The sequence below is a fragment of the Ailuropoda melanoleuca genome, chromosome 3 (assembly GCF_002007445.2).
Source record: "Ailuropoda melanoleuca isolate Jingjing chromosome 3, ASM200744v2, whole genome shotgun sequence".
Classification (NCBI taxonomy): domain Eukaryota; kingdom Metazoa; phylum Chordata; class Mammalia; order Carnivora; family Ursidae; genus Ailuropoda; species Ailuropoda melanoleuca.
In genome coordinates, this window is record NC_048220.1 from 400,309 (window position 1) to 424,287 (window position 23,979).

General features: G+C 56.9%; 3 protein-coding genes across 14 annotated transcripts in view; 2 read left to right on the forward strand and 1 right to left on the reverse strand.

The window, feature by feature from the left end:
* Positions 1 to 3,855, forward strand: MRPL55 (mitochondrial ribosomal protein L55). Of its 10 annotated transcripts, XM_034655749.1 has the most exons (8): positions 1 to 289; positions 450 to 681; positions 1,014 to 1,104; positions 1,195 to 1,253; positions 2,187 to 2,226; positions 2,359 to 2,466; positions 2,650 to 2,737; positions 3,044 to 3,185. In XM_034655749.1, exons 1-7 carry the CDS (start codon positions 143 to 145, stop codon positions 2,735 to 2,737), a joined length of 765 nt encoding a protein of 254 aa, XP_034511640.1. In that variant the 5' UTR covers positions 1 to 142; the 3' UTR covers positions 3,044 to 3,185. The 10 variants fall into 10 exon arrangements, with proteins under 10 accessions (XP_034511640.1, XP_034511635.1, XP_034511636.1 ...); XM_034655744.1 differs by lacking the exons at positions 2,359 to 2,466; positions 2,650 to 2,737 and adding an exon at positions 3,630 to 3,855 and having other exon boundaries at positions 41 to 289; positions 3,044 to 3,245; XM_034655745.1 differs by lacking the exons at positions 2,359 to 2,466; positions 2,650 to 2,737 and adding an exon at positions 3,630 to 3,855 and having other exon boundaries at positions 41 to 289; positions 1,017 to 1,104; positions 3,044 to 3,245.
* A 1,900-nt stretch (positions 3,856 to 5,755) lies between these two features.
* C3H1orf35 (chromosome 3 C1orf35 homolog) lies at positions 5,756 to 7,961 on the forward strand. 2 transcript variants are annotated; one of them, XM_034655755.1, is made up of 8 exons: positions 5,758 to 5,970; positions 6,303 to 6,453; positions 6,569 to 6,614; positions 6,693 to 6,775; positions 6,883 to 6,955; positions 7,071 to 7,159; positions 7,538 to 7,666; positions 7,749 to 7,961. In XM_034655755.1, the coding sequence occupies exons 1-8, from the start codon at positions 5,877 to 5,879 to the stop codon at positions 7,831 to 7,833; spliced, it is 750 nt and encodes a 249-aa protein (XP_034511646.1). In that variant the 5' UTR covers positions 5,758 to 5,876; the 3' UTR covers positions 7,834 to 7,961. The 2 variants fall into 2 exon arrangements, with proteins under 2 accessions (XP_034511647.1, XP_034511646.1); XM_034655756.1 differs by lacking the exons at positions 6,569 to 6,614; positions 6,693 to 6,775 and having other exon boundaries at positions 5,756 to 5,970.
* An 899-nt stretch (positions 7,962 to 8,860) lies between these two features.
* The window catches only part of ARF1 (ADP ribosylation factor 1), a 15,414-nt gene continuing 295 nt past the window's right edge, over positions 8,861 to 23,979 (reverse strand). The window contains exons 1-5 of one of the 2 annotated variants that reach the window (XM_034655757.1): positions 12,453 to 12,697; positions 10,615 to 10,799; positions 10,419 to 10,529; positions 10,217 to 10,341; positions 8,861 to 10,109 (exon numbers count right to left, since the gene is read on the reverse strand). In XM_034655757.1, coding sequence (XP_034511648.1) covers positions 9,948 to 10,109; positions 10,217 to 10,341; positions 10,419 to 10,529; positions 10,615 to 10,799; positions 12,453 to 12,553 — 684 coding nt within the window. In that variant the 5' untranslated portion in view covers positions 12,554 to 12,697 and the 3' untranslated portion in view covers positions 8,861 to 9,947. Of the gene's footprint in view, positions 10,110 to 10,216; positions 10,342 to 10,418; positions 10,530 to 10,614; positions 10,800 to 12,452; positions 12,698 to 23,979 lie in introns of those variants that run through there. The other variant, XM_034655758.1, reaches the window with a different exon arrangement.

A 23,979-nucleotide genomic window follows, 5' to 3' on the forward strand; every position in this document is an offset into this window, starting at 1 on the left:
CGCCCGCCGCCGCCCGCGGAAGAGTACGTCATGGACCCGCGCCGGCCCGCCTCAGTCCGAAGGGGTGCGCGTCATAACACAGCGCCGGCGTCGCCCCTCCCCTCAGGCTTGTCATCAACGCCGCGCGGCGCAGCGCTCGCGGATGACGTCACGGCGGTGCCGCTGGAGGACGGGGCGCTCGGTCCGCCGTAACAGTGTACACTGCCCGGGCCCCTTCCCCTCCCGTCTGGCCAGCGGCGGCCGGGACGCTGACACTCGACGCTGCTCCGGAGCTCAGGCAGAGCGGCAGGTGGGTGCGGGAAGGCGCGGCGTCGCGGGGTGTCGAGGGCTCTCCCCGACGGGTGGGCCGGGCCCTGCGGTCAGCCGCCGGCCCTCGAGGGCGACAGGATGGGCCGCATCCACTTGCTTGTCTCCCAGCCTCTCATTTTCCCGCGGGATCGCTTCCGTAGGCGGAGGGAGGCCGGCGGATGCCCTGCCCACGCAGACGGGGGACCTTGGCCGGGAAGGTTCTCTTCCTGGGGTACACATGTCCGACGTCTCAGGCAGGTGTTCGGCTTTCAGCGTCCTGGCTCGTCACCGCGCAGACATCACCGCAGACGCTTTCCGGGGCTCAGCGCTTAGTAACGGTAGCCCCGGGTCTCGGCTCTCCTGCCATCCCGACATCCATATACGTTGTGGGAAGTAGGTGACCTTGGGAAGCCTCCGCAAGCCTCCGCCGTTTACGTTCCGCTCCGTCCTAGAGCGGCTTCACCGACCCCGTAACCCGGTAGAAAGGATCTGCGCCCGGCCACAGGCTTACTGACGCAGAGGCCTGGGCGTCCGGCGCTCAGAAACCTATGCCACGTCGGGGCCGACAGCCTGACAGGGTACCGGGAGGGACTGGCAGAGACCTGGTAATGACTCCCCTTTTGGAGACGCACTTGGTTCTGTGGCTTTTCCTGGCTGGGATTCGATGAAGGTCAGTTAAGTGGGAAATCCTGTCTTTTAAAAAGATGTCTTGTTTTCTTGCCCAGCAGGGCACACACCAGGCCAGTGGCTGACCTCGAGCCTTCACGTGCCACAGGGGCCCTCAGGAGGAATGGCCACCTTGGGCAGGCTGCTTGGGTAAGCAGGGGCTTCCGGGCCCCCGGGGACTCCTGTCATGGGGCCATCTAAGGGCAACCTTCCTAGCCAGTGTGTTTATCTGGAGGACAGGTACAAGCAGGTCCGGATGGATGCTATGGCAGGTGTCGAGGGAGGAATGGAAGCGGCTTGTGAGTACTTAGCACCAACACATGGTGGTGGTGACGTTCCTATTCAGATCCTGCAGCCCAGCCCAGCTCTGGGTCCTTGGAGAAGGCCATGCCTTCCGGCTCTTCCCCCTGGAACTGCCCCCTTCCTGCCCTTCCCCTCAACCCTTGGTCTCCCTGAGATGAGAAGTATGGTGTGATCAGTGTTGCCAGAGAAGCAAAGCAGAGCTGGCTTCTAATGGGTTCTGTGGAATCTGGGAGAGAGGGATGGAGCACCTGAAGCTGTGCATCAGTGTGAAACTAGGCAAGGGACTCTGGTGCAATGTTCCCTGCAGAGCCCTTGTCCTAAGAAGGTTCATGTTAGAACCACTGTAATGGTGAGGGAGCATCCACTGTCTTCTCAAGGGTCACTTCCAGCCCCATCCCGCCAACCCGTGGTTCTCAGGGGTGGCCTTGTCCTGGGCTCCCTGGCACCGCTCCTACGCTGCCTGCCTGACTGCAGGCTCTCCTGGAGCCGGAGCTTACCACGCGACTCCTCTCTGCCATCTCCATGACTCTAAGGGCAGGGACTGGGGTCTTTTGTCAAAGCTGACTGAGGGCCTGGTTCAGTCTCTGAGACTTCCCAGCAAACAGGTTGTGTTCTTGCCACCAGGGCAGCAAAGTCTAGTGGAGGAGATGCACCCTCATTCATCCTGAGGGGCTGCTGGGAAGTGCAGGGTGTGGTGGGAACACCCCCCAAGGCAGGTGCTGCTGGGCTGGGGCTGTGCTGTTGCAGGGCACTCAGCCAGGCTGCCTTGTGGACGGAGAGGTCCTGAGAGCATGGGGACTTGACTGGAGCCAAAGGGGGGACCAGGCAGGAGGCCATGGGGATGGTTTGGGCTGGATGCTGCTGCTTGCCTAGTGAGAGCCTTGGCAAAGGCATGTGGTGGGTGTCTGAAAGAACGCTTCTCTCCACAGCTCCGGGGAGTTCTGGAATTTTGCTTTGTGACAGCCTGAGGTCTGAATCCAAGTTTGCATGAAAGTGGGCTGCAAGGGACACTGGGGGCCATGGGGCGGGAGAATGTTGCGGGGTCATGCAACCTGGTAGATGGCGCACACGGGGCTTCCTCTTTCCTTCTATCACTTTCAGAGTACATGCCCTGCTGTGTACAGGAAGCCCAGGTGTTTGCCATGCTCAGAAGCCAGGTGGGCTGCAGATGTCTTGGTCTGCTCCGGCTGCCCTAACAGAATGCCTCAGGTGGGGCAGCTTCCTCTCTGCGGTTCTGGAGGCTATAAGTTTGAGGCCATGGTGCCAGCAGGGTTGAGTTCTGCTGAGGCCTGTCTTCCTGGCCCTGAGTCCCTCTTCTCTCTGTCTCTTACAAGGGCACCAGTCCCACCATGGGGGCCCTTGTGACCTCATGTAATCCTACTCACCTCCTAGAGTTCCCACGCCTGATGTCATCCCATGGATGTTAGGGCTTCGATGTGTGAATCTGGGGAAGACACAGAGGTCCAGGCCATGGAACTAGGTCTGTGTTCCTCTGGAAGTCTGTTTCCTGCCTGATCCTTGTGTCCAGTTCCTGAACTGTGCAGTGACAGCACCTTGAGCCCACTGGGGCCCCAGCTGCTGACCTCTGACTTCACTCATCTGAAAGCCTCCTGCACTTGCCCCAGCAATCTCTTCCGTGGGGCAGGAGCTACTCTGACCCTGCTCCGCTCTGGTGTGCATCACCGTGTGCCCCCATAGGAGCTGAATGGCCTGGGCAGCGTGGGCCCTCCGGTCCCACCAGTGGCCACTGACCAGGGTGTGTGTGTGGTTCTGTGTCTATCTGCAGCCTGCTGTGGCAGCATGTGGTGACAGGGGCTACTCCGGTGCGTTACCACCTCCACACATCCTCCTGGCAGGCCGACAGCAACAGGGCCTTGCTCACGCGTGTGCACCGACAAGCCTACGCACGCCTCTACCCTGTGCTCCTGGTCAAGCAGGACGGCTCCACCATCCACATCCGCTATCGGGAGCCACGACGCATGCTTGAGGTATGCTCCCCTCCCCAGCGCTCCCTGGGGTGCAGGTCCTGGTGGGCTGGCCTGTGGCAGCCACTCCTCCTGGGCCTTGTGTGCTCAGTAGCCATGGCAGCTTGAAGGGGGAGGGAGGGCGAGCCATGAACTGGGATTGCTGAATGAGGAGAGGGAGAAGGAAGAGTGGAGTTCCCTCCACTTGTCAGGACCAGACAGCAGCTGTGTGTCTAATGACTATCAGTGTTGGGAAAACAAGCAGAAAAGTTGCTTAGAGATTGAGAGCTTTGACGAGAGAGAGAGAACCTAGCAGAAGGTAAAAACCCTCCACGGCACAGTGGAGTTGAGGAGACATGAACAAGGCCCAGGGCCCTCTGAGCAAGCCCTGTGCATGCCCCTCCCCAGATGCCCGTGGACCTGGACACCCTATCCCCAGAGGAGAGGCGGGCACGGTTCCGGAAACGAGAGACCCAGCTCCGAAAGAAAAAGGAGGAGAAGCCAGAGCTTGGTGACGACTTTGACTTGGAGCAGTACAAGCGGTTTTGGACAAAAAAGTGACTGTGCCTAGAAGCTGCCTTGGCCGGGGATGCCATAGGCAGGGAGGTGTGTCTTTAAATGGTGTGTTCACAAAGCTGTCTCCACGTCCGCTTTCCTTCTGGTGCGACCAAGCCAACCGGCTGGTCCAGTATTGGGTCAGGCTGTGGTGTTCGCACAAGGCCTGAAGGGCATGTGAGCCACCAGTGTGGGAGGAGAAAAGGGGGAGTGCAGAGCCAGCCCCCTTGGGCCCTGGGGCCCCCTCACCCCTGTCTCACCTTCAGCCTCAGGGCACTAGGGGCTCTCCTGGTGAAGCACAGTAGCCACGGGGATGGGGTGGGAGGAGCAGAGTGGGAAGCCAGGACAGGCATACCCTGTCCCTCACTGGGGTTCTCTCAGCCGCACCCGGCCCACTACAGGAGGCGCCATCAGTCCCGTCATCCACTCCACCGGCTCGAGGCACATCGCAGCAACAACCAACCAGACTTTCTAGGGTCAACTGCCATGTTTTTGCTCTGGGGGTGGGTTTCCCCCTGTCCAGGCTTCTATAAGACCAAAGGGGCAAGTCCCAGTCTCTGCAAGTGCAGCCAGCCTGGCCCAGGCCTGGGGCTGCCCCATGTCCTGTCCTGGGCTGTTGATCGTGGGCCCTGGCTATCAGGCTGTGTCTCAGAAACCTGAGGGCCCGCACTACAGTGATGGGCAGGACGTACAGGCGTGACTGAGGAGGAAGGTGGCTGTATCTGTGGCTCCCAGGGACGGGTGCTGGGCTCTCAGTCCCCACTGGTCCACCAAGCACACTGCCACCAGCCGGTTCCTGGGGAGAGGTCCAGGGCCTTGTCTGTGGTCGCTGTCCAAAACCAAGTTACTCATCACACTTGTGGAAGATGGCAAGGCACTTTCCTTGAAGGGGGGTCACAGAGACGGACGCAGGGGTCTAGCAGCAGGGGACAGATGGAGCACAGCACGGACATGTGGGGACTGGTAGCCACAAGGCAGGGTGGGTGTTGGTGATAGGAAATTACTAACATGGATCTTCCAGATAGGGGGTTTCTGGCAGAAGCCCTGTAATGGGGTTGTTCCTGAAAGCAGGCCTGGCAATCCCCCCAGCTCTGCATAGGAAAGTGCCACTCTGCTGAGGGTGAGGGTCTGATGGAGGGTTCTTGCCATAACTGGGTGCTGTGGAGAGGGACGGGAGGCCCAAGGCCTGTCTGCAGAGCTCTGGGAATCCGAGTGGTCTGGTGTAGCTGAGAACCCCATCTGCATCTGGTCCTTCCAGGTCCCAGAGACTTGGTGTCCAGGGATCCCAATCTCTGGCCTCCGCAAGACCCTTCCCCCACCCATTTGGGGGACTTCAAACGCTGTCTATGCTGATGCCTCCCAGTGTCCAGGCCCCCCGAGGGGGCGGGGGCTGAAGGCAGGAAGGGCAGCACGCTCTGAGCTGACCCTGCTTTGCTCACCACAGCCGCCCCCCATAGCGCCATGGCCACGGGCTCCTGCCGGAGGAGCGACACCCGTGGTCTTTCTGAGCTCTGTGGAGGGGCGCGCCTGTGCCTGCCCACCTGCCCTCCCACGCTGGAGCCCCCGCGGGACAGCCCCGACCCAGGGGCCACGCGTGGGCGAGCCGAGGCTCCAAGACGACAGCGCTGCCGGCCGGGAGCCTCCTCCCCCGCGCTCTCTCCGAGAGCCGGCCCCTCTCTGGGCATAGCCCTGGCACAGGGCGCACACGCGGAACGCAACTTCGGGACCCTGCCCCTCGACCCCGGCGTCACCCACACACTGTGGTTTCTAATGACAGCCGTCGTGCTAGCGGGACCCTCAGCGCCTATGTCCACGCTTCCCCCCTCCAACCAGTGCGCAGACGCGTTGCTTGGACCCGGGGGAGGGGAGCTGTGAGCAATGCGCAGGCGCGTCGGGGCTCCTGGGGCAGCTTGGGACGTAGAGGCGTGAGGCTGTGACGCGGGGGATGGGGAGCGGTGCGCAAGCGCGCGCGGCTCTGCCGGGCGTGCGCCAGTGTGACGTCAAGGCGCGCGACGCGGGAGCTGGTGCCGGTGCCGGCGCCGCCCAGGGCGGCGAGGCCAGGGCTTCGGAAGGCCGGAGGGCGGTGGACGGCCTGGCACCATGTTCGGCTCCAGCCGGGGCGGCGTGCGCGGCGGGCAGGACCAGTTCAGCTGGGAGGACGTGAAGACCGACAAACAGAGAGAGAACTACCTGGGTCAGCGCGGCGCCGGGCCCGAGGGTGGGGGGGTGGAACCAGGGGCGAGAGGGTCGCGGGTGAGAGGGAACAGGTGCGCGAGGTATCGCAGGTGCGGAGAACCGGGATGCGGGAGCTGCGGGTGCGGGGAACAGGTGCGCGAGGTATCGCAGGTGCGGAGAACTGGGACGGGGGAGCTGCGGGCGCGCGGAACGAGGGGACGCGGGGTCCGCGGGTCCAGGGTATCGCAGGTTTGGACAACGGAGGCGCGAGAGCTACGGGTGCGGAAACGGGGGCGATGCGGCAGTCGCGCCGACCCCGCGGGCCGAGCACTGGGCGCTGCATCCCCGCAGGCAACTCGCTGATGGCCCCGGTGGGCCGCTGGCAGAAGGGCCGAGACCTCACCTGGTACGCCAAGGGCCGGGCGGACGGCGCGGGACTGAGCCGGGAGGAAGAGCTGGCAGCCGTGAGGCAGGCGGAGCAGGAGGCGCTCATGGCGGCGCTGTGAGTGCGCCCCGCGGGGTCGGGGGCGCGCTGGGTGGGGGGCGCGGCGGGGACGGAGGGGAAGAGGTCCGGGCGAGGCCGGCTGCTCCCTGAAGCTCGCACGCGGCCCCCGCAGAGGCTACAAGAACGTGAGGAAGCAGCCCACTGGCCTGAGCAAGGAGGTGAGGGGGCCCTTCCGGGGGTGGGGGGCGAGGCGGGGCGATAGAGCGGCTGCGAGCGCCCGCGTGCCCTCCGCACAGGACTTTGTGGAGGTGTGTAAGCGGGAAGGAGGGGACCACGAGGAGAAGGGAGTGCACCGGCTGCTGGGCCTGGGGAGCTCCAGGTGCGTGGCGAGGGGGTGGATGGTGCCCGTTCCGCGCGTGGAAGCAGCACCCGGCAAGGGAGGAGGCCCGGGGCGTTCTCATCGTGGTCTCGCCTGCGTTCCTGCAGCGGCTCCGCAGGTCGAGTGGCGTTGTCCCGAGAAGACAAGGAGGCTGCCAAGCTGGGGCTGTCGGTGTTCACGGTAACTGCCCTAACGCGCTGGGATCCCGGTGCGTTTTCCCTTGAAGGGACCCTCCCAGCTTCCTGGCCCTGTCTGTGGGCATCCCCCCCCCGCCAAGAGTGCCTTCCCTCCGCAGCACCATCGCGTGGAGAGCAGTCGGCCAGGCTCCTCTCCAGTGTCTGCCAGGAAGAAGCCTAGGTCAGAGGAGGAAAAGGCAGAGCCTGGGTAAGGGCTGCCCACCCCCTGCCTCTCGGTGTACTGGCTGCCTCTTGGGTCAGCGCCATTCCCAGCTCTCACTCCTGTTCCCTCGGGAGTGTGTTGCCTGTAACCACCTGCTGGGGCCCCTGGGGTGGGTGTGCTCAGATGGGACCACGTGCAGGGGGAGGGCAGGATGCACCCCCACCCCCTGCTGTTCTGGTATCCTGAAGCAGATGGGCTGCAGGGGTTGCCAGCTGGCAGCAAGGGTGGCTGGAGGCCTGGAAGGGGCAGCGAGGCTGCAGTGACGTAGGTACCCTAGGCAGTTTCCTGCCACAAGGGGAAAGAATGCTGTATCTGCTGGTCACCAGCAGGTATGGCCGGCACATCATGAGACTCTCCCCACAGCCCCGAGAGCCACAGGAAAAGCAGGAAAGAGAAGAAAAAAAGGAAGAAGAAAAAGCACAAGAAAGAGAAGAAGAAAGACAAGGCACACAGGAGCAGGGTGGCCTCGCCGCTGCCCCCCGCTTCTGCTGGGTAGGTGTGCCTCTGCCTTAGGGTGGCCTGGTGGGAGGGGTAGGGCAGCCTCCCATGGACGGGGTGTCCCTGGTCTGCCCAGATCCGGGCATCGCAGGCACCGCTCTGACTCCGACGACGACTCCTCACCCTGCACTAAGAGGCGGCGCCGGCACCACAGTGACTGACAGGGCAGCTTCCGGAGGGAGTCCCACCTGCCCAGGACGATGCACTGGCCTGGGAAGGCCCTGGACAGCTGCTTCTATTTTTCTTTAACTCACTCTTTGTACTTAAATAAACTTATTTTAAGGGGAAAGTTTTTCATACTCCAGGGAAAGTGGTAGCCACATGTTCCAGTACAACCAGCCCGAGACTATGTTGGGAAGGGTACTTTCCCCGTGCTGGTGTCCTGCAGTCCCATGTGGGCCTGGCCTTGACACTAACTTCCCACCACTGGGGACAAGCTGGACATTTAGATCACGGGCACAGACTTGTCCCTGGAGTGTCCCCCGCCCCGGGGACCTGCCTACTGGGTCCCTTCTGCCTCTCCTGGGTAGGGTGGGGCACCAGCTCCTTCCACCAGGCCTCCCACTGCCTCTGTGGGGAGGTGTGCACAGAGCCGTTACACTAACCTCTTATAACCAGCTAGAGTGAGGATAAAACCCAGGCTGGATTCATAATTAAGACAATTCTGTCTTCACAACCCTGATCCTGGTTTTTCAACCTGTTAGTGGAGATGAGCAATCTTGGGTGGAGGCCAGACTGGGCATGGCAGGAGGCCTCTGCTGGGTATCTCCAGCTGGCCAGCAGCCATACTGAGTTGTGGAGCAGGGGCAACAAGAAGGGCTCCAAGTTGGAGGGATGGCTTCCAAGGAGCAGGAAGGGGCCTGTGGCAACATGGAGCTCGGCCAGGGGTTTTCCGCTGCTCGGTAATAGGTCACCTGGGTGGGTGGGTGGGTGTGTACGCGTGCATGTGCATGCTGCGGAGGGTGGACGTGGGGAAGAGCAGGCAGCCCACACACATGACCCCTAAAGCTGGCCCTGCGCACAGCCCAAGGCCTGGCACTGCCAGGCTGGACCACGATGGGCACTGGGCCACAGCTGCACCTGCCACAGAGGGAACGGTCAGCTGCACGGTCTAGGTCCCTAGTCAGGGACCTTGTGTGTCCAGAGGCAAGTCGTGGGTCACTGGCACCCAAGCACTGGAAAACCATGAAATAGTTAAGAGATTTTATTCTAGTAGCTATAATTACAGTGCTTGTTTGTCGAAATGAAAACTGAAAACAAGTATACAAAACAGTTGATTACTAATCGTGTATTGAAAGCAGTAAGAGGTTCCACGACACCAAATAAACCAGTTCTGAGGACTTCCCCAAGATAAAGTTTAACAGCTCCAGCTTCTTCAGTGTTTATCAAAATACAAAAGAAAACAGTAGAGGTCGTCGTTTCGATGGCAAATCTGACCCTTGCAGGCTGAGGGAGTGAAAGCACATGTAGACGGGGGCTCCAGGGGCTGAGGCTCTAGGGTGACTGGCCCGCCCGCCCGCACTCCTGCTGGTGAGACCCCAGGCAGCCCAGAGCAAGCCAGAGTGCCCACACGGACCCAAGGGAAGGCCGGGATCCCTCCGAGGGGTCCATGAGCAGTGGCCGCAGCCCCCAGCCTGTCTCCTGGGCAGCTGTGTAAGCACAAATACAAGCACAAACGCTAGGGGATGCGGGATGACCCGAGACAGAGTGAATCACAGGGACCCTATCGTGACCATGCAGAATGGACTGAGGCTGGTTGTGCCCTGCCTCACGTTCCCGACGGGCAACGGACCACGGGTGGACTAGACTCTGGCCACCGCTGCAGAACCGACACGGCACGTTTCTCCCTTCTGTGTCCAAGTGTCCTCCTTATCTTGTATTTGTAACTATTTTAAAAATGCACTGAGTTCGGGTTAAAAACCAACCACCAAAATGGATTTCAACACAGATCTAACGCCCAAGGAGGAGTGCCAGGCTGGTCGACACAGCAACTCCTGGAGGCCCCGTGTGCCTAAAATCCCTTCTCAGTATTGAACTGTGGGTTGATTCTCTTTTTACAATAAAAAAAGCTGAGTAATATTGCATAGGAGTACCAGAAACTGCCTCGTTGGGAACAAAAACTATTTACATTAAATAAAAACCCGGCTGCAGGCTGCGTCTGCACATTTACAGCATGGTGAAGCACACTGTGACCGACCATGGAGACAGCTTCTGGCACTCACACCACATGAGAGTAAAGCAGGGTGGAAGGAGGGAGTGGGGGGAGGGGCGCGGCTCACTTCTGGTTCCGGAGCTGATTGGACAGCCAGTCCAGTCCCTCATAGAGCCCATCCCCGCTGGTGGCACAGGTGGCCTGAATGTACCAGTTCCTGTGGCGCAGGGAGTGCAGCCCCAGCTTGTCCGTGATCTCCGCTGCGTTCATGGCGTTGGGGAGGTCCTGGTGGGAGAGGCCCAGCGGCCTCAGGTCAGCAGACTGCAAGGACCACCCCCACCCCACCTTCCAGCTGCCCACACAGGGCGGCGGGGTCCCGCATGCGTGCGTACCTGCTTGTTGGCGAACACCAACAGGACAGCATCCCTGAGCTCATCCTCCGCCAACATCCTCATGAGCTCCTCACGGGCCTCGTTCACACGCTCTCTGTCGTTGCTGTCAACCACGAAGATGAGACCTGCCGAGCCGCGGGCATTAGGACAGGCGCCGAGGGCATCCCCAACCTCTCCTGCAGGCCACAGCCCCTCCACTCACCTTGTGTGTTCTGGAAGTAGTGGCGCCACAGAGGCCGGATCTTGTCCTGGCCGCCCACATCCCACACGGTGAAGCTGATGTTCTTGTACTCCACAGTTTCCACGTTGAAGCCTGTGGGAGCATGGCTCAGGTGAGCCTTCCCCAGAGCCCCCCTGACCCCCGCCATCGCCCCACCACCGCAGCCCACTCTCCTCACCTATGGTGGGAATGGTGGTCACGATCTCACCCAGCTTCAGTTTGTACAGAATGGTGGTCTTCCCCGCAGCATCCAGGCCCACCATGAGAATGCGCATTTCTTTTTTGCCAAAAAGGCCCTTGAAGAGGTTCGCGAAGATATTCCCCATGCTGTAGACGGGTGGGAGCAACACTGGCCAGAGAAACCTGTAGAGACAGCAGTCCCTGGGTCTCTGTGCTGCCACGGCCAGCAGCACAGAAGCAGCTTGGGGCGCTCCCTCCAGCTCCGGCAGATGGACAGGCCTGACTCCTAAAAGCTCATACAGCAGAAGACGACAAAACCTGGTTCCCAAGCAGCAGAAACGGAGTCCTGCCCTTAGAAGGGAGCATCTGGGGATCTCAGGACAGGGTGACTGGAGTCGGAGGCTGCTGTCACCTAAGGAAGTGATCCCCACGTCTGCTCTACCTGCCCTGGGTGTGATGTGTGACACGTGACAAGTGGAGGAGGAATGCCAAGCACCTCTAGAAACACCCATCCCACCAGGGACACAGGCCAGAGCTGACCTTCACCGCTGTGCTGAGAGCTTAGCACTCACCCACAGGCAGGACTTGGAGACAGACCACACCTGGCCTCTTGGGCAGCACGACAGCCATGAAGTCCGAGGGGGAGCCTGTCAGGTGGGCACTTCCACCCCAGTGAGGAGAGGCAGCCCCTAGGCCGCATCAGGGTCCCCTCGTTCAGAGCAGAAACCCGGGCCCAAGTCAGGTGGGTAGGAAGGTGCTGGAAGCCATGGCTACAGCTGAGTGGTGGGCCACCCACAGCTCCCCACCCCCCACCCCCCAGGGCACAGGAGGTACTTTCATTCTCAACAGTTTCCTTTCCAAAGAGGGACTTGGGAGAAACAGTCACTTTCTCAAATGCAGACTGCTGAGGAATCTGGGTTTTCAGCACCTAGCAAAAGCCAAGCGCAGGGCGTAGGACAGTCTTCAGACAACAGAACGGTCTGTGTGGACAGAAAGCCAGCTGGTCCACAGCAGCGTGTTCTGGGTAGGCACAGACAGAGTGCTCCTGAGGCCGGGAGGGAGACTGGGAAGCAGCCCAGGAAGGAGACCTGCCACCTGCACCTGTCCCCAGGAGTGGTCAGGAGCTCCCCAGGCTCTGGAGCATGGACAAGATGCAGGCCCCCCCCGCCCTCAGCTCTGAGGACAGGCTCAGGTGGTGTCGCCAGGTCCCCACTGCTTTTGGCCCTTATCACCAGTGAGCACAGGGCACACACACATTCCCACTCCCCTCTGGTTTCAGCAGCCAACACACCCTGGCCAGGTCAGTCTGCCTAGTCATTCCGACAGCGGCCAGTCACCACTGTCTCCAAGTATCAAAAGGCGCAGCATTCCTGTTTTACTTGGTAGCTTTCATGCTCCAGCAGCCCCAGGCATGCCCAGTGGAGGCCTTCATACTGGCTTCAGTGAACTTTTTTCCAGTCATCGTTAAAGATTTTAAGTCCTCTCCACGCCCAACATGGGGCCCGAATTTACAACCCTGAGATCAAGAGTCGCACGCTCCACCGACTGAACCAGCTGGGCACCCTGCTTCAGTGCATCTTTGACACGTTTTATTCTTTTGGCTGTGAGCAATATTACCTATTCAAAAAACCAGAATTTAAAATAATCTTTACTGTAACATTTCCTTCTGCAGACAGCCAATTTTCCTAACACAGAGGAGGAAAAATTCTCTGGGAAACACACTCTTTCAATGTCAGTTCTGCCAAAATCACTAATGAAAAGATGCTCAACCCAAAAAGACAAAGAAAAAGGGGGCGATGAGTTCTGAAGGCCAAGGGAGTGTGGGTGGGGTCTGACCTCATGTTCTTCCTCAGCTTTGCAGGGAAGGGACCTTCCTGGAGCCACAGACCGGGGCTCTGCTGCCCGCATCCAGGTGGGAGGATGTGGATGTGCACCATGCTGGACACAAGGACACAGGGTGCTGGACAGGCTGGATCACGACCCCGCAGATGTGCACGTCACCCGCAGGCCTCCCAGCCAGAACCTATGGCTGCTTGTATCTGGAGGACCCAGAAGAGCTGTGCCCTAGCTCCCTCTAAAAAGCCGCCAATGGCGGGGGGAGCAAGACAGAAGACTATTTAAAACGAAAAAACTAACAACCCCCCCAATCCACACACAGCCCCAGGCAACAAGGCAGGAATCTGGTGCCTACAAAACAAGGACAGGCTCATGGCCAACCTGACAACCAGAGTAAAACACACACACACACACACACACACACACACACACACACACACGATAAAAAAGATTAAGAGCAATTTCAAATTTCAATTGTATTTAAGAATCGTAAAAGGGTGGGGTGGTAAGCAGTCCCAGATGGCTCAGTCAAGGTTAAGCATCCAACTCTTGGTTCAGCTTAGGTCTTGATCTCAAGAGTCCTGGGTTCGAACCCCGTGTTGGGCTCCAAGCTGAGCATGGAGCCTGCTTAAGATTCTCTCTCTCCCTCCCCCTCTGCCCTCTCACTCCTCCCCCCCTCAAAAAAAAAGAGAGAGAGAAAAGAAAAAAGAACTGTAAAATGGGCCAAAGACCGGATACCTCCCCGAGTTAAGATGTACATATGGCAAATGAGCACATGGAAAGATCTCCTTAGGGAAATACAAATGAGAACCTACTAGAAAGGCCCAACTCCACAACAGTGACGACACCACAGCTGGTGTGGACGTGGGGCAGCAGGAACTCCCATGCCTGGCTGGTGGGGTCACAGGACAGGACAGCCACTCTGGAAGACAGCCTGAACTGAACACTCTGACACCACAAAGGAGCTGAAGCTACGTCCACACCAAATCCTGCTTTACCCACAACTGCCAGAAGTCAGAAGTCCCCAAGCCGTCCTTCGGAAGGACAGTGCCTACATAGATTGTGGTCCACCCAGAGGACGAACAGTCAGCGCTGGAAAGAAGGACGCTCCCACACCACCCGACGCAGGGGAACCCGCACTGTGTGTCACTGGGTGAAAGATGCCCATCCGAGCAGGCTACTCGCCCTGTGATTCCAAGGACAGGGCGGCATTCTGGAGAAGGGGGGACTGTGGAGACAGGAGACAGAGCCCCTTGCTGGGTGCCGGCAGACTCGGGGGAACACAGCGGGGCTCCGGGGCCGTGAAACCCCATCACTCTGTGTGACCCTGCGGGCACGGACACGCGTCCTTCCACACTCGTCCAAGTCCACAACACGCACACACGGAGGGTGACCTCCTACAGAAAGGAGGGGCTCCGGCTGATACAGCGTCAATGAGGGTCCATCGGCTGGTGGGGACGCTGACCTGAGGGCGGCTACGTGCCTACAGGAGCTCCCCATTCCTTCCCCTCCGTTCTAGGGAAGCCAGAAACTGCTCCAAAGTCTTTGGGTTGGGGGTAGGACAGAAATTCTTAAACAAAATTAACATCTGACAGACAAACTCCAAAAAAACAAAGAGCAAAGAAAATTATGGGGAAGAAACTCTTCAATGGTCCAGCTCAGGAGAATAGAAACCTCCAGACTGAGGGAGCCTGGGGTACAAACACTGAGAGAGACAAACTCTGAGGACACCAAGGGTCAGAGTGCTTTATGAAGTGACAGGGCAGTGCTTCCAACCTGTAATTCTATACCCAGCCAAGGTAACGATTCAGGGGAGGGGCAGAACAAAGGAGGTCAGGTCAGACATGCACACCTTCCTTGCAAGGTAGCCACGGGTGAGGGAAGCAAAGGAGTATCCCAGCCCTCGGAAAGAAGGAGGCACGGAGGCAGAGTTCCAGAGAAGGGGAACACACTAGGCGCATGGCTAAAACATGGGGCTTGGCAATCCTAAGCCAATTGGGAAAAACATCAGCCAGTCACCACCTGGCTCAATCACAATACGGTTGCTGTCACTGCTGGGTATCCAAGAAGCTGAGGCCAGACCTCTAGGGGTCAGGGGCGACCCTCACTGCCCGAAGCAGACAAACTGAGGAATGTTACCAGCACACTCAATTTAGAAATACAGACCTCACAGAGGAGCCATGACAGGGGCTATCTCTGGGAGGCAGGAGGGGAGACTGCAACTTCTACTTGTTTTACGTTAACGTATCTCGTTCTTACAAATCGACACAAAATCCTAGGGACTAAGGAGTGAAAATGTCCTCTGTACTCTCCCCAACCCACCTGTGGGCAGCAGGACCATCTCGGTGTAAACCTGCCCATCAGCCTCCTCCTAATGTGCCCCTGCCAGCCCCCCAAAACCCCACTGGCCCACACATTGTCCCTGGCCCACTGGGCTACGCTGGGCGTTCATTACCAGTGTGGTCCCTGTCCTGCCCACGTGCTTTTTCAACAGATCAAAACCCTAGAGCCCCGTGGGGATGAGCATGAAGTCTTAGGTTTCAGACACTACCACACACAGCAGCTGCTCTCTCCAACTACTCTAGAAGCTCCTAGACCTGCCATGCACCTGGTCCACGACCTAACGCAGCATCCACTGCAGGAAGCCAGAGCCAACCCGTGGCCTCTCGGCACAGGTTCTGATGTGAGGGACACTCAGCCGAGGTGCTATGTCACACGTTCTGCCACCAGAATCCCTGGAGCTCAAGTCAACACCTGTCTCCCAGGTTAACTGTGATGACCCTCTGCATCAGGGAGCCATGAAAACACGGACTTTCTCAAGAGGGTCCTCCGGCCTGGGAGTCAGCACCAACCCCACAGCCCTGTGGGAAGGGCCACTAACAAAGAATGTGGTGACCTACGTTCTCCGATGCAAAGGTCTCTCTAGCCACAGGCCAAGGCCAACAATGGGGCCTCTCTAGGGAAGGCAGTCCAGCAAGATAAAAACACAGCTTTGTGAGTTTACACCCGTTCCACTCCAATCAATGAATACCACGTGACCAGTTAAGCTGCTGAGAAGTGAGTGGCGCTGTGGCCTCTACCTGCACCCCTGGCGTCCCCTCCAACAGGCCTTTGAGACTGCAGGACAAGCCAAGCCATGGGAGGTGTCTGACTCGACAGACTCTCTAGCAGCGATTACCGCCAGGACGCGAACTGCCTGCAGTCACTAGCACGGAGAAACCACCAACCTGGAGTTGGGACGTGGGAAACGAAAATGTGACCCAGGAAGGCCAAACCACAAGGGTCTGGGTTCCATGCTGTGCTGTACATGGGGAGTTCAGAGGGACGAATCCCCTACTCAAATGAAAAGCAGAGGGACGTGAGCTTTTCCTCTTTCCGCCTTTCTAAAAGTCAAGTTCATCGGGCACGAGTTACACATAGAGAAAAGTGCAGCTCGGCAGTTCACACACTCAGTTTTGATATCTAATGTGAGAAAAATTAACGCAGAAAAGACTTTCCCAAACAAGCAACTGCCTTCTCACAGCCACCTCTGTGCACAGACTGTCAGTCACTCCAAAGCCCAACCCATTCCTGACACGTGGAATTTAACGGTACAAGGAAGGGGTCAACATTTGTTGGCGGATATGGTCACAAATAATGTGCGGCACACTGCTTTCTGCACACCAGCCTGGGCCTCCAGTGCACCGGCAGAACACAGCCCTGACCCATCCCCCCACCTACAAGCCCCACGTTCCATCCTGCTGGAAGGGCTCAGGCTCCTCCTGTGGGCAAGCAGCACATCACGTGTGGCCCCTATTTTGCAGAAATCAGTACGTGCCAGACTAGTGATAGGCAGATACACCTCACAGCCCTAACACAATTGTGACAAAGACTGGAATCAACACACTCACAGGGGAGAATATTCAGCCTAGCACACTCTGCGGACGTAACTACACTGGCTGACTTTTTTCCCATCCAGTGTTATACACACAACAGACACATACCCTCTGAGTTCCAAGTATGCAAACAGTGACCCCTCGAGCAGGTGTATATTGTGAAATGGTCATCACGTCCCACAGCTACAGGGTATTTTCCTGTGAGAACTTCTGCCCTCTTAGGAATCTAATACACAATCCAGTCCTGTCAGGTAGTCGCCAAGCTGTACTCTCCGTCTCAGGACAGCCTCTGGGCCACCGTCACCCATTTCCCCCACTCCCACTATGAACTGTCAGTAGGAAACAGAACAGCAAGCACACACACTGTGGAACTCCACCGTTCTGACCTGCACTCGCAGGCCGGTTCTGAGGAGTGGTCCACGGTGTTTTCCCATGCAGCGACCCCACACACCCAGCCCCGAGGAAGGAGAAAGAGCCCCAGACCTGGAAGGCCAGGACCCTAACACTCTATAACCACCCTCACTCCGCACACTGCCTCTGAGAGCTGGAGGAGGGGCGTTACCTGGCAGGTCTGACTCAGAAGGCACAACCAGTGAGATGCAATGTCGCGTCCTCTTTGCCAGCTTCAGATTCAGAGTTAAACGCCACAGCTAGAAGTGAGTTTCATTATCAGTGTAGCTTGTCTACAGAACAGGCACGTCCAAGAGCCACTAGCCACTAACAGAACAGGCACAGGCCAACAAGGCACAGGTGGGAACAGCCCGACTGCAATTAATCCTACTCACCACCAGCTACAAAAACCAAAGCCCTTAACTTTGAAATGATTTTTAACTTTTGAAATGATTTTCCTCGTAGCTTCCCCTTACTCAGTCTGCAAGTTTTACATACTACTTTTTTAACTTAACTATCCTCAAAACAGCTCACCAAACTTGTGTTTTTATGAACTCTATAGATGGTAGCAAATAACCAGACAGGCTGTAGCGTGATATACACGACATGCATCAGAGGCCACAGAACACCAGTCACATGGCCTCCAACTGGAGAACAAGGACGGATGAAGACACACAGTCTGTGCAGGACACAGAACATACATGCCACTCGGTCCCCAACTGCACTGCCCGAAGATGAGATACACAAGCTGAGGCCTCGCCAGGATGCCGTGTCAGGAGATTCCCTCAGCTGCGTGCACTTGTCCTGGCGCTATTTTCTCAGGCCTGATTGGTCCCTGGGCTCGAGGCCTTCCAGAAGACACAGACATTTCTGGTCCCCACTCCTAATGTGCCCTCACATGTAAGCCACTCCACTCTGGCTTACATGTTAGGGGCACAGATACCTTCCCTCTGACCCAAATGCAGTCAAGTCTGAAGGACTCATCACTGAAAAGAAACCAAAGACCAAAAAAGCAAACTTGCATTAACCACGACACTGAAATGCACAATAAATTTATCTGAAAACGGGAATTCAAGTACTTTGTGACCACAAGGCAAAGAAGCATCTGAGAAACCACGGGCTGCTCTAAACCACCCATCACCCTGAGAAGCATCCTACCACCAACCCTTACCAATCTGCACAGGGTTAGTGACTGGTCCTTTTCAGGCCGGCTACAACTGTAGCTCAACATCACCCAGAGGACCAGCAGTCTGGGATGGGTCAGGAGACCCCAAGACCCCACCCCAAAACCCCCAGTGCCTTCTCCATGAGGGCGCCCTCAAGCTGGGACGTCACCTTCCATGGGAACAGTCCTCTCTGCACCACCCTTCTGGGTGCACCCTGGCCACACGGCAGGGCTGAAGGTCACCATGCTCACAAAAGGAGCAGCTGCACAAGAACAGCAGCGCTAGGCATGAAGGCTCCACCATGCAACAGGAGTGGAAGCCTGGCAGCACATGCCCTCTGACCCCAGCTCCAGTCAGCACATTCTCAGAGGTGTCTTTCATAGCAGGGTCCCCACAAATGTGCTGAAGCTGCTGCACCTGCTCCTGTGCCTCCTCAGAGCGGCCACCGAAGCCTACCATGCAGGCACAGGGAGCAGGGCTCTGGGAGTGCCAACCACTCCTGCAAATCACCCAGAGCGGCCAGGAGGTCCCTGAAGCTCTCTCAGCACAGAGACATTGGGGGAGGGGGGTAGGCCAATCCACACCCCTGATTTCTGTCTTCCAGGGACCATTATGGAAAACAAAATTAAGAATTTGCAGCCCCACCTCTTTTTCTAGAGACGGCCTTCCTGAGGACATAAAAAAGCCAAGCCAGCAGAGGTTCAGAGCCTCTGCTCAATCCCCCAGCAGCTCTGTCCCCCTCCAGTGGCCTTGTCAGGGTGGCCACCAGTGCCAGCTCAGAGCACTCACAGGCACAGGGGCTCAGGGCCTCTCTCCGGTGCTGGTCCTGTCCCAGAGGCCACTGTCCTCATGGGGACTTGTCATGTCTGTCCACCTCTCCACGGCCTCTTCTTGCCTCTGGGCCATACGTGCGACCCTGGGCGGCCCTGGTGCCGGGGACTCCTGTTCACACACCTGCCTGTGCCATCCTCTGCTTGAAGCCCCTCTACAGTCCCCATCCACCCCTCAGATGAAAGGCTGGGGTCAGCATCCTGCACACTCACATTCTAGTACCACTGCTCCAAAAGGACACCCCCCCGCAGATTCCTCTCCTACTGCCCCCCCACAGACTGAACCCCCAAACATAACCTAGCAACCTCCTCCTAGTTCCTCAGGCCCAAACCCCAGAGACACCCACAACGTCTGTCCCCCTCATCCCCTAACCCGCCTGCTTCACCAGCAACTGCCTTCACCTCTCCCTCTGGAAGGCACAACCCCTTGAGTACCTGCCTGTGCCCTGGCCCCCTCATCTCCTCTCTGGCATCCCAACAGCCCGTGGCTTCCACCCCACCAGCGACAGGCCTGCTGGTCAAGTCAGATGCCAAGCTACGGTCCTCACCAAGGTCAGGGTCGACACCCCCATGGTCTCACAGCACCATGCTGCCCTCTCAACAGGAAGCTGGCAGTCAGCACAACCAGTATCCACCTCCGACTGCAAAAACCCCACCGTGTTGCTCCACCTATCACATAAGGGAGAACTAAAGGACAGTGACTCATTGTCAAGCGTGCACTTCCATACCGGGTACGACCACACTCCACACCCCACAGAACCACCTGCCAGAGACGGCTGTGAATGCACACCATTACAGCATGTAGCAGGCACGCAGACACTGGGGGTGGCTGTTCGGTTTCTCCTGCGAACAGACAGCAACTTTTCGTAGGTTCCACCTTATTTACAAGGTAGCTGCATTCCTGGAAGATGCAGAACGTCTATTAAAACCACGCCAAAAAGAAAAAAGTGTTACTTCTGTATGCAAAACACATTTATGTTTAGGAAACTGAGACTTTTCAATTACATGAGGTCACAGAGAATGCATTCTTCCCAGTCCCAGAAATTCCTGAAATACCCTTTCTGGGGGGCTAGGCCCACGGGCTTGCAGCAGGCCTCCCTGCCCTCCCCACCCAAACTGCTCCTGGCGGGCCTCCAAACCACCAGGTGTACTCCTGCCAGAGGGCCTCTGCACCTACTGTTCCCCTGCCTGGCAGACACTTTCTGTTTCTCCCACAGACCCACAAGACCCTACTCCCTTACAGCTCTGCTCAAATGGCACCTGTCAGGAAGCGTTGTCCCCGTGCCCCTCCCCAGCCACAATCCTGCTCTGCCCACAGCCAGGGCACCGCATGTCCACCCAGCCTTGTGCTCTGCCAGTGGGGATTCCTCTGCTGCTCACTTCCCTGGGCACCCATGAGATCGACCATCAGGGAGCAGAGGAAAAAACCATAAAAACACATCTACCATGGCCCATAGGGATTAATCACACATCTACAAATAGGCTTTTCCTAAAAGCAAGTTTGTCTGGAAAAACCCATCAAGTCAACAATGAATTTCATGCTGGGTCAGTCTGACGACCCTCTGACATTCCAGGGAGGCAGCCAGGGCTGCAGAGACATGGTCTGCTACCCTGGACAAGTGTGTGCATCGCAGCAATGTCCCACAGCACAGGACCTGCCCTCAGGTACTGGCAACTAAATACATTTTCTTCCCTCTCCCCAAGAGTTGGCAAAATCCTCCATCGCGTTGACAAAGACAAATGCTAAATGCTATAATTATTTTCGGCAAAGTTTCACCACCCAAATCATCAGAACAGAGTATTTTAAATATAAATTAGCAGATTCAGTTAATTAGGAACCCCGTGCTCACCTACAGACAATAGCAACATTCCCAAGAAAATACACTGTTGGCAGCAATTTTTAAGACAGCCTTTGTTTTGAATCCTGTGATCAAAACGCTGGCACATGGAATTCTGTCTTCATTCCTACCCCTCATGAACGAGACTAGACGCAATCTTGAAATTGTTTCCTTGGCCATTTGCACCTAGGTCAAACTGATGGGATACGTTAAAAAACAAAAAAACAAAAACAACTTCACGTTAAAAGATATTAGAGAGCTCTAAGCACCAAATTTTCTGTTTGGCTTCCATATATAGCACCACACAAATGATTCTGTATGTAATACAAACTGAAAGACATCAGGTATTTTACACAGGACTTGGCATCTGGAATCCCTTCTAGCTTGCTAGCATCCCTTTGAGGAGCAAAACTTATTAAATTCTGATTAAACACATATTAGTGTTTCCAAAATCTACCGTACACTTCCAACTCCTGAAAATGTGCACAGATCATTACTGGGCCTCCCGCTAATTTATGCCATATACTAACCGTCACCTCTGTGGCCTCAGTGAGGTACAGAAACGTTTGCCTCCTACACAGAATCAGCCCCATATTGGTAAAATCTTCCTGCCTTCTATGCTTTTTTTGTTTCTTGTCTTTTTTCATCAGGGCTATTTGCTGCTGACAGGCTGCCAAGCTCCTGTGGCCACAGTGTGCAGAGACCAGGACACAAGGGTCTATAGGTATCCAGTGGAGGTAGGTACATCCCGGCACGACCCAGCCAGCTTTGCCATTGCTTCCAACTCACACAGGAGTTGGGCAGGCCGGACTGCAGGGGACAGCCTAAGAGACTTCTAGGGATACAGAGCTTTGATGCTTTTTTTGTGAACTTTGCCACATTTCTTTCAGCTCATCAGGCCGATCTGTCCGAGGATGTGCCTACCTTCCAGAACAGTAACAGAGCTGTAACAAACGCTCCAGCAGATACAGTACACCTACGCTTTACAGACTTCATAGTAATCACCAGAATAAGCACCTAAGGATGACGTCAATCAGCAGAGAGGTGGCACGTGTGACCCGGAGTCCCCTCCCCCACTCTGGAGTCACCCCTCACCCGTCCCTACCCTAGAACCAACCCCCCCCAATAACCCCCTCATATTCACACTCTGGACTCACCCCCGACCCCATACACACACTCACATTCTGGACTCACCCCCCCAACACATACTCATACTCAATATCACACTTTCTCTCACACACATTCCCAAAGCTGTCCTTTCCTTGCCACTAGGCAGAGTAATATCCGATGGACTACTGGGTCAAAATCATTTCTAAGAGACTGAACACCCTCCACACCAATGAGGAGCAGACCGACCACAAGATCTAAGTTCTTATTTAATTTTAAGAAGCCAAGGAAGGAATAGCAGATTTGAAGAGCAGACTGAAATTCATGTATCAAGGCCATTCTTGTTTGGAAGACTCTGCAGGAAACGGACTCGACTTTCTCAAAGCAAGTTCCTACACCCTTTATTAGCTTGCACAAGGTTCATGCCTGAGGCCAAAGGACTCTGGAGATGGTCTCGGCAGCAGAGGGCCCACACCAAGTGTTACTGAAGCAAGCACGAGAACCAGAGTGCACCCTCCTGTCCTTGCAAGCCTGTCCAGGCTCCGGGAGCGGCAGCTGAGCAAGCCGGAATGTCCTCTTCATCTTGTGGAAGAGACACAGCCAACAGCTCGACCACAGGATTGAAAAACCAGAACTGTGAGGAGCACACAACCCGTTTCTGCTTTCTACTAACTTTCTTTTATTTTATTTTTTTTTTTTTAAAGATTTTATTTATTTAGTTGACAGAGATAGAGACAGCCAGCGAGAGAGGGAACACAAGCAGGGGGAGTGGGAGAGGAAGAAGCAGGCTCATAGTGGAGGAGCCTGATGTGGGGCTCGATCCCACAACGCCGGGATCACGCCCTGAGCCGAAGGCAGACGCTTAACCGCTGTGCCACCCAGGCGCCCCTCTACTAACTTTCTTTTAAAAGTGATCAGACAGCATGTGAGTCAGCCATTACCCAAACCAACTATTTCAAGTCTTTTGAAGTAGTAATTCTGAATACCTGCCTGTGAAGACAGCCCTCCCAGGAAACAGACTGTAAGGACCAAGTGATATGGATTACTTTCAACAAGGCATTCCTGAAGACAACCTTGAGGAGGCCCATCTCCATTCAGCCCATTAACAAGACAAGATCTTTACAGGAGGATAGGAGCTCTAACAAAATGGCCAAATTTTGTGATGAACACATACACACTCAATTCCCTTTAATTTTGGACCCAGCTGGTGACAGTTTTGGCCACTTGTGTGGTTGGAGAAAACGCTACGTGACAACAGCGCACACCCAGTCAGCCCCGCACGTAACATACTGTGAACGGTGGGTCTCAGCAGTGCCATGACACAGCGGGGCATCTCACACTCCACAGCCGGAAACGCAGAACCAGTCATACAAACAGTGGGCAGAGAAAAGTGCTGACCACTCACTCACTAGTTCTGAAAAGAGAACTACAGCTGACCACTGAACACCAGTAAAAGGACGAGGACACCGCTCTCCACAGTGACTTCCGGGACCGTTCCAGAGCTCTGCATTCCCTCCTCCAGCCAACGACTTCTTGTGCAATTCTGCTCAAGCACTGAAGACGGCAACTCAGTTTTGAGGAAATGGGAGGGTGCCACCCAGTTTAGAGAGCAGTCTGAACTGACCACCTAATATTGCTAAGTACTGTGCATGAACCAGCAAGCCTCATTAACACAGCTACAATTTCACACGCCCCACCACCACCCTGATTGAGCAACAAGCAAGCGTTAGAACGCAGGGCTGGGGAGGCAGCCTCGACCCCAAGAAGTCGTTCTACAGGTAGATCAGAGATTACCAACTAGGAAGGAAGGGTGTTCTCATCTTTGCCAACGGCAGCCAGGAAGTAACGCTGGGTTGCAGTTAAGTTTTGATTAAGGGGCCCTGCACCGCCGCGGGCTTGCCCGGCCGGCAGCTGAAGCCTCCTGGTGCCACAGGTGCTCCCACTCGGACCCCAGGACCCCGCCCCACCACACCGGCCCAGGAACGCGGGCCCCGCCCCACCCGCGTCCTCCGAGCCAACAGGAACTGGGCTCAAACCTGGCCATCGCGTGACCTTGGCGGCGTCCCGGGCCCCGGGCTTCAGTTTCCTGGTCCTCGAGACCCCGAGGCGGGAGGCCTCGCAGGCGGGGAGCAGGAAGCAGAGCTTCCTGGGGAGCCCGCGGCCTGGGCCGGACTTCCGGGCGCCCACCCCGGCGGCTCTGGGGGGCGCGAGACCGCGGTGGGAGACTCGGGGGGCCGGCGGTGCGACCGACCCCTGCCCCGGCCTCCGTCCCCGCCCTGGTCCCCGTTCCCGGCCGGGTCTGGCTCCTAGCCCCCGGCCCC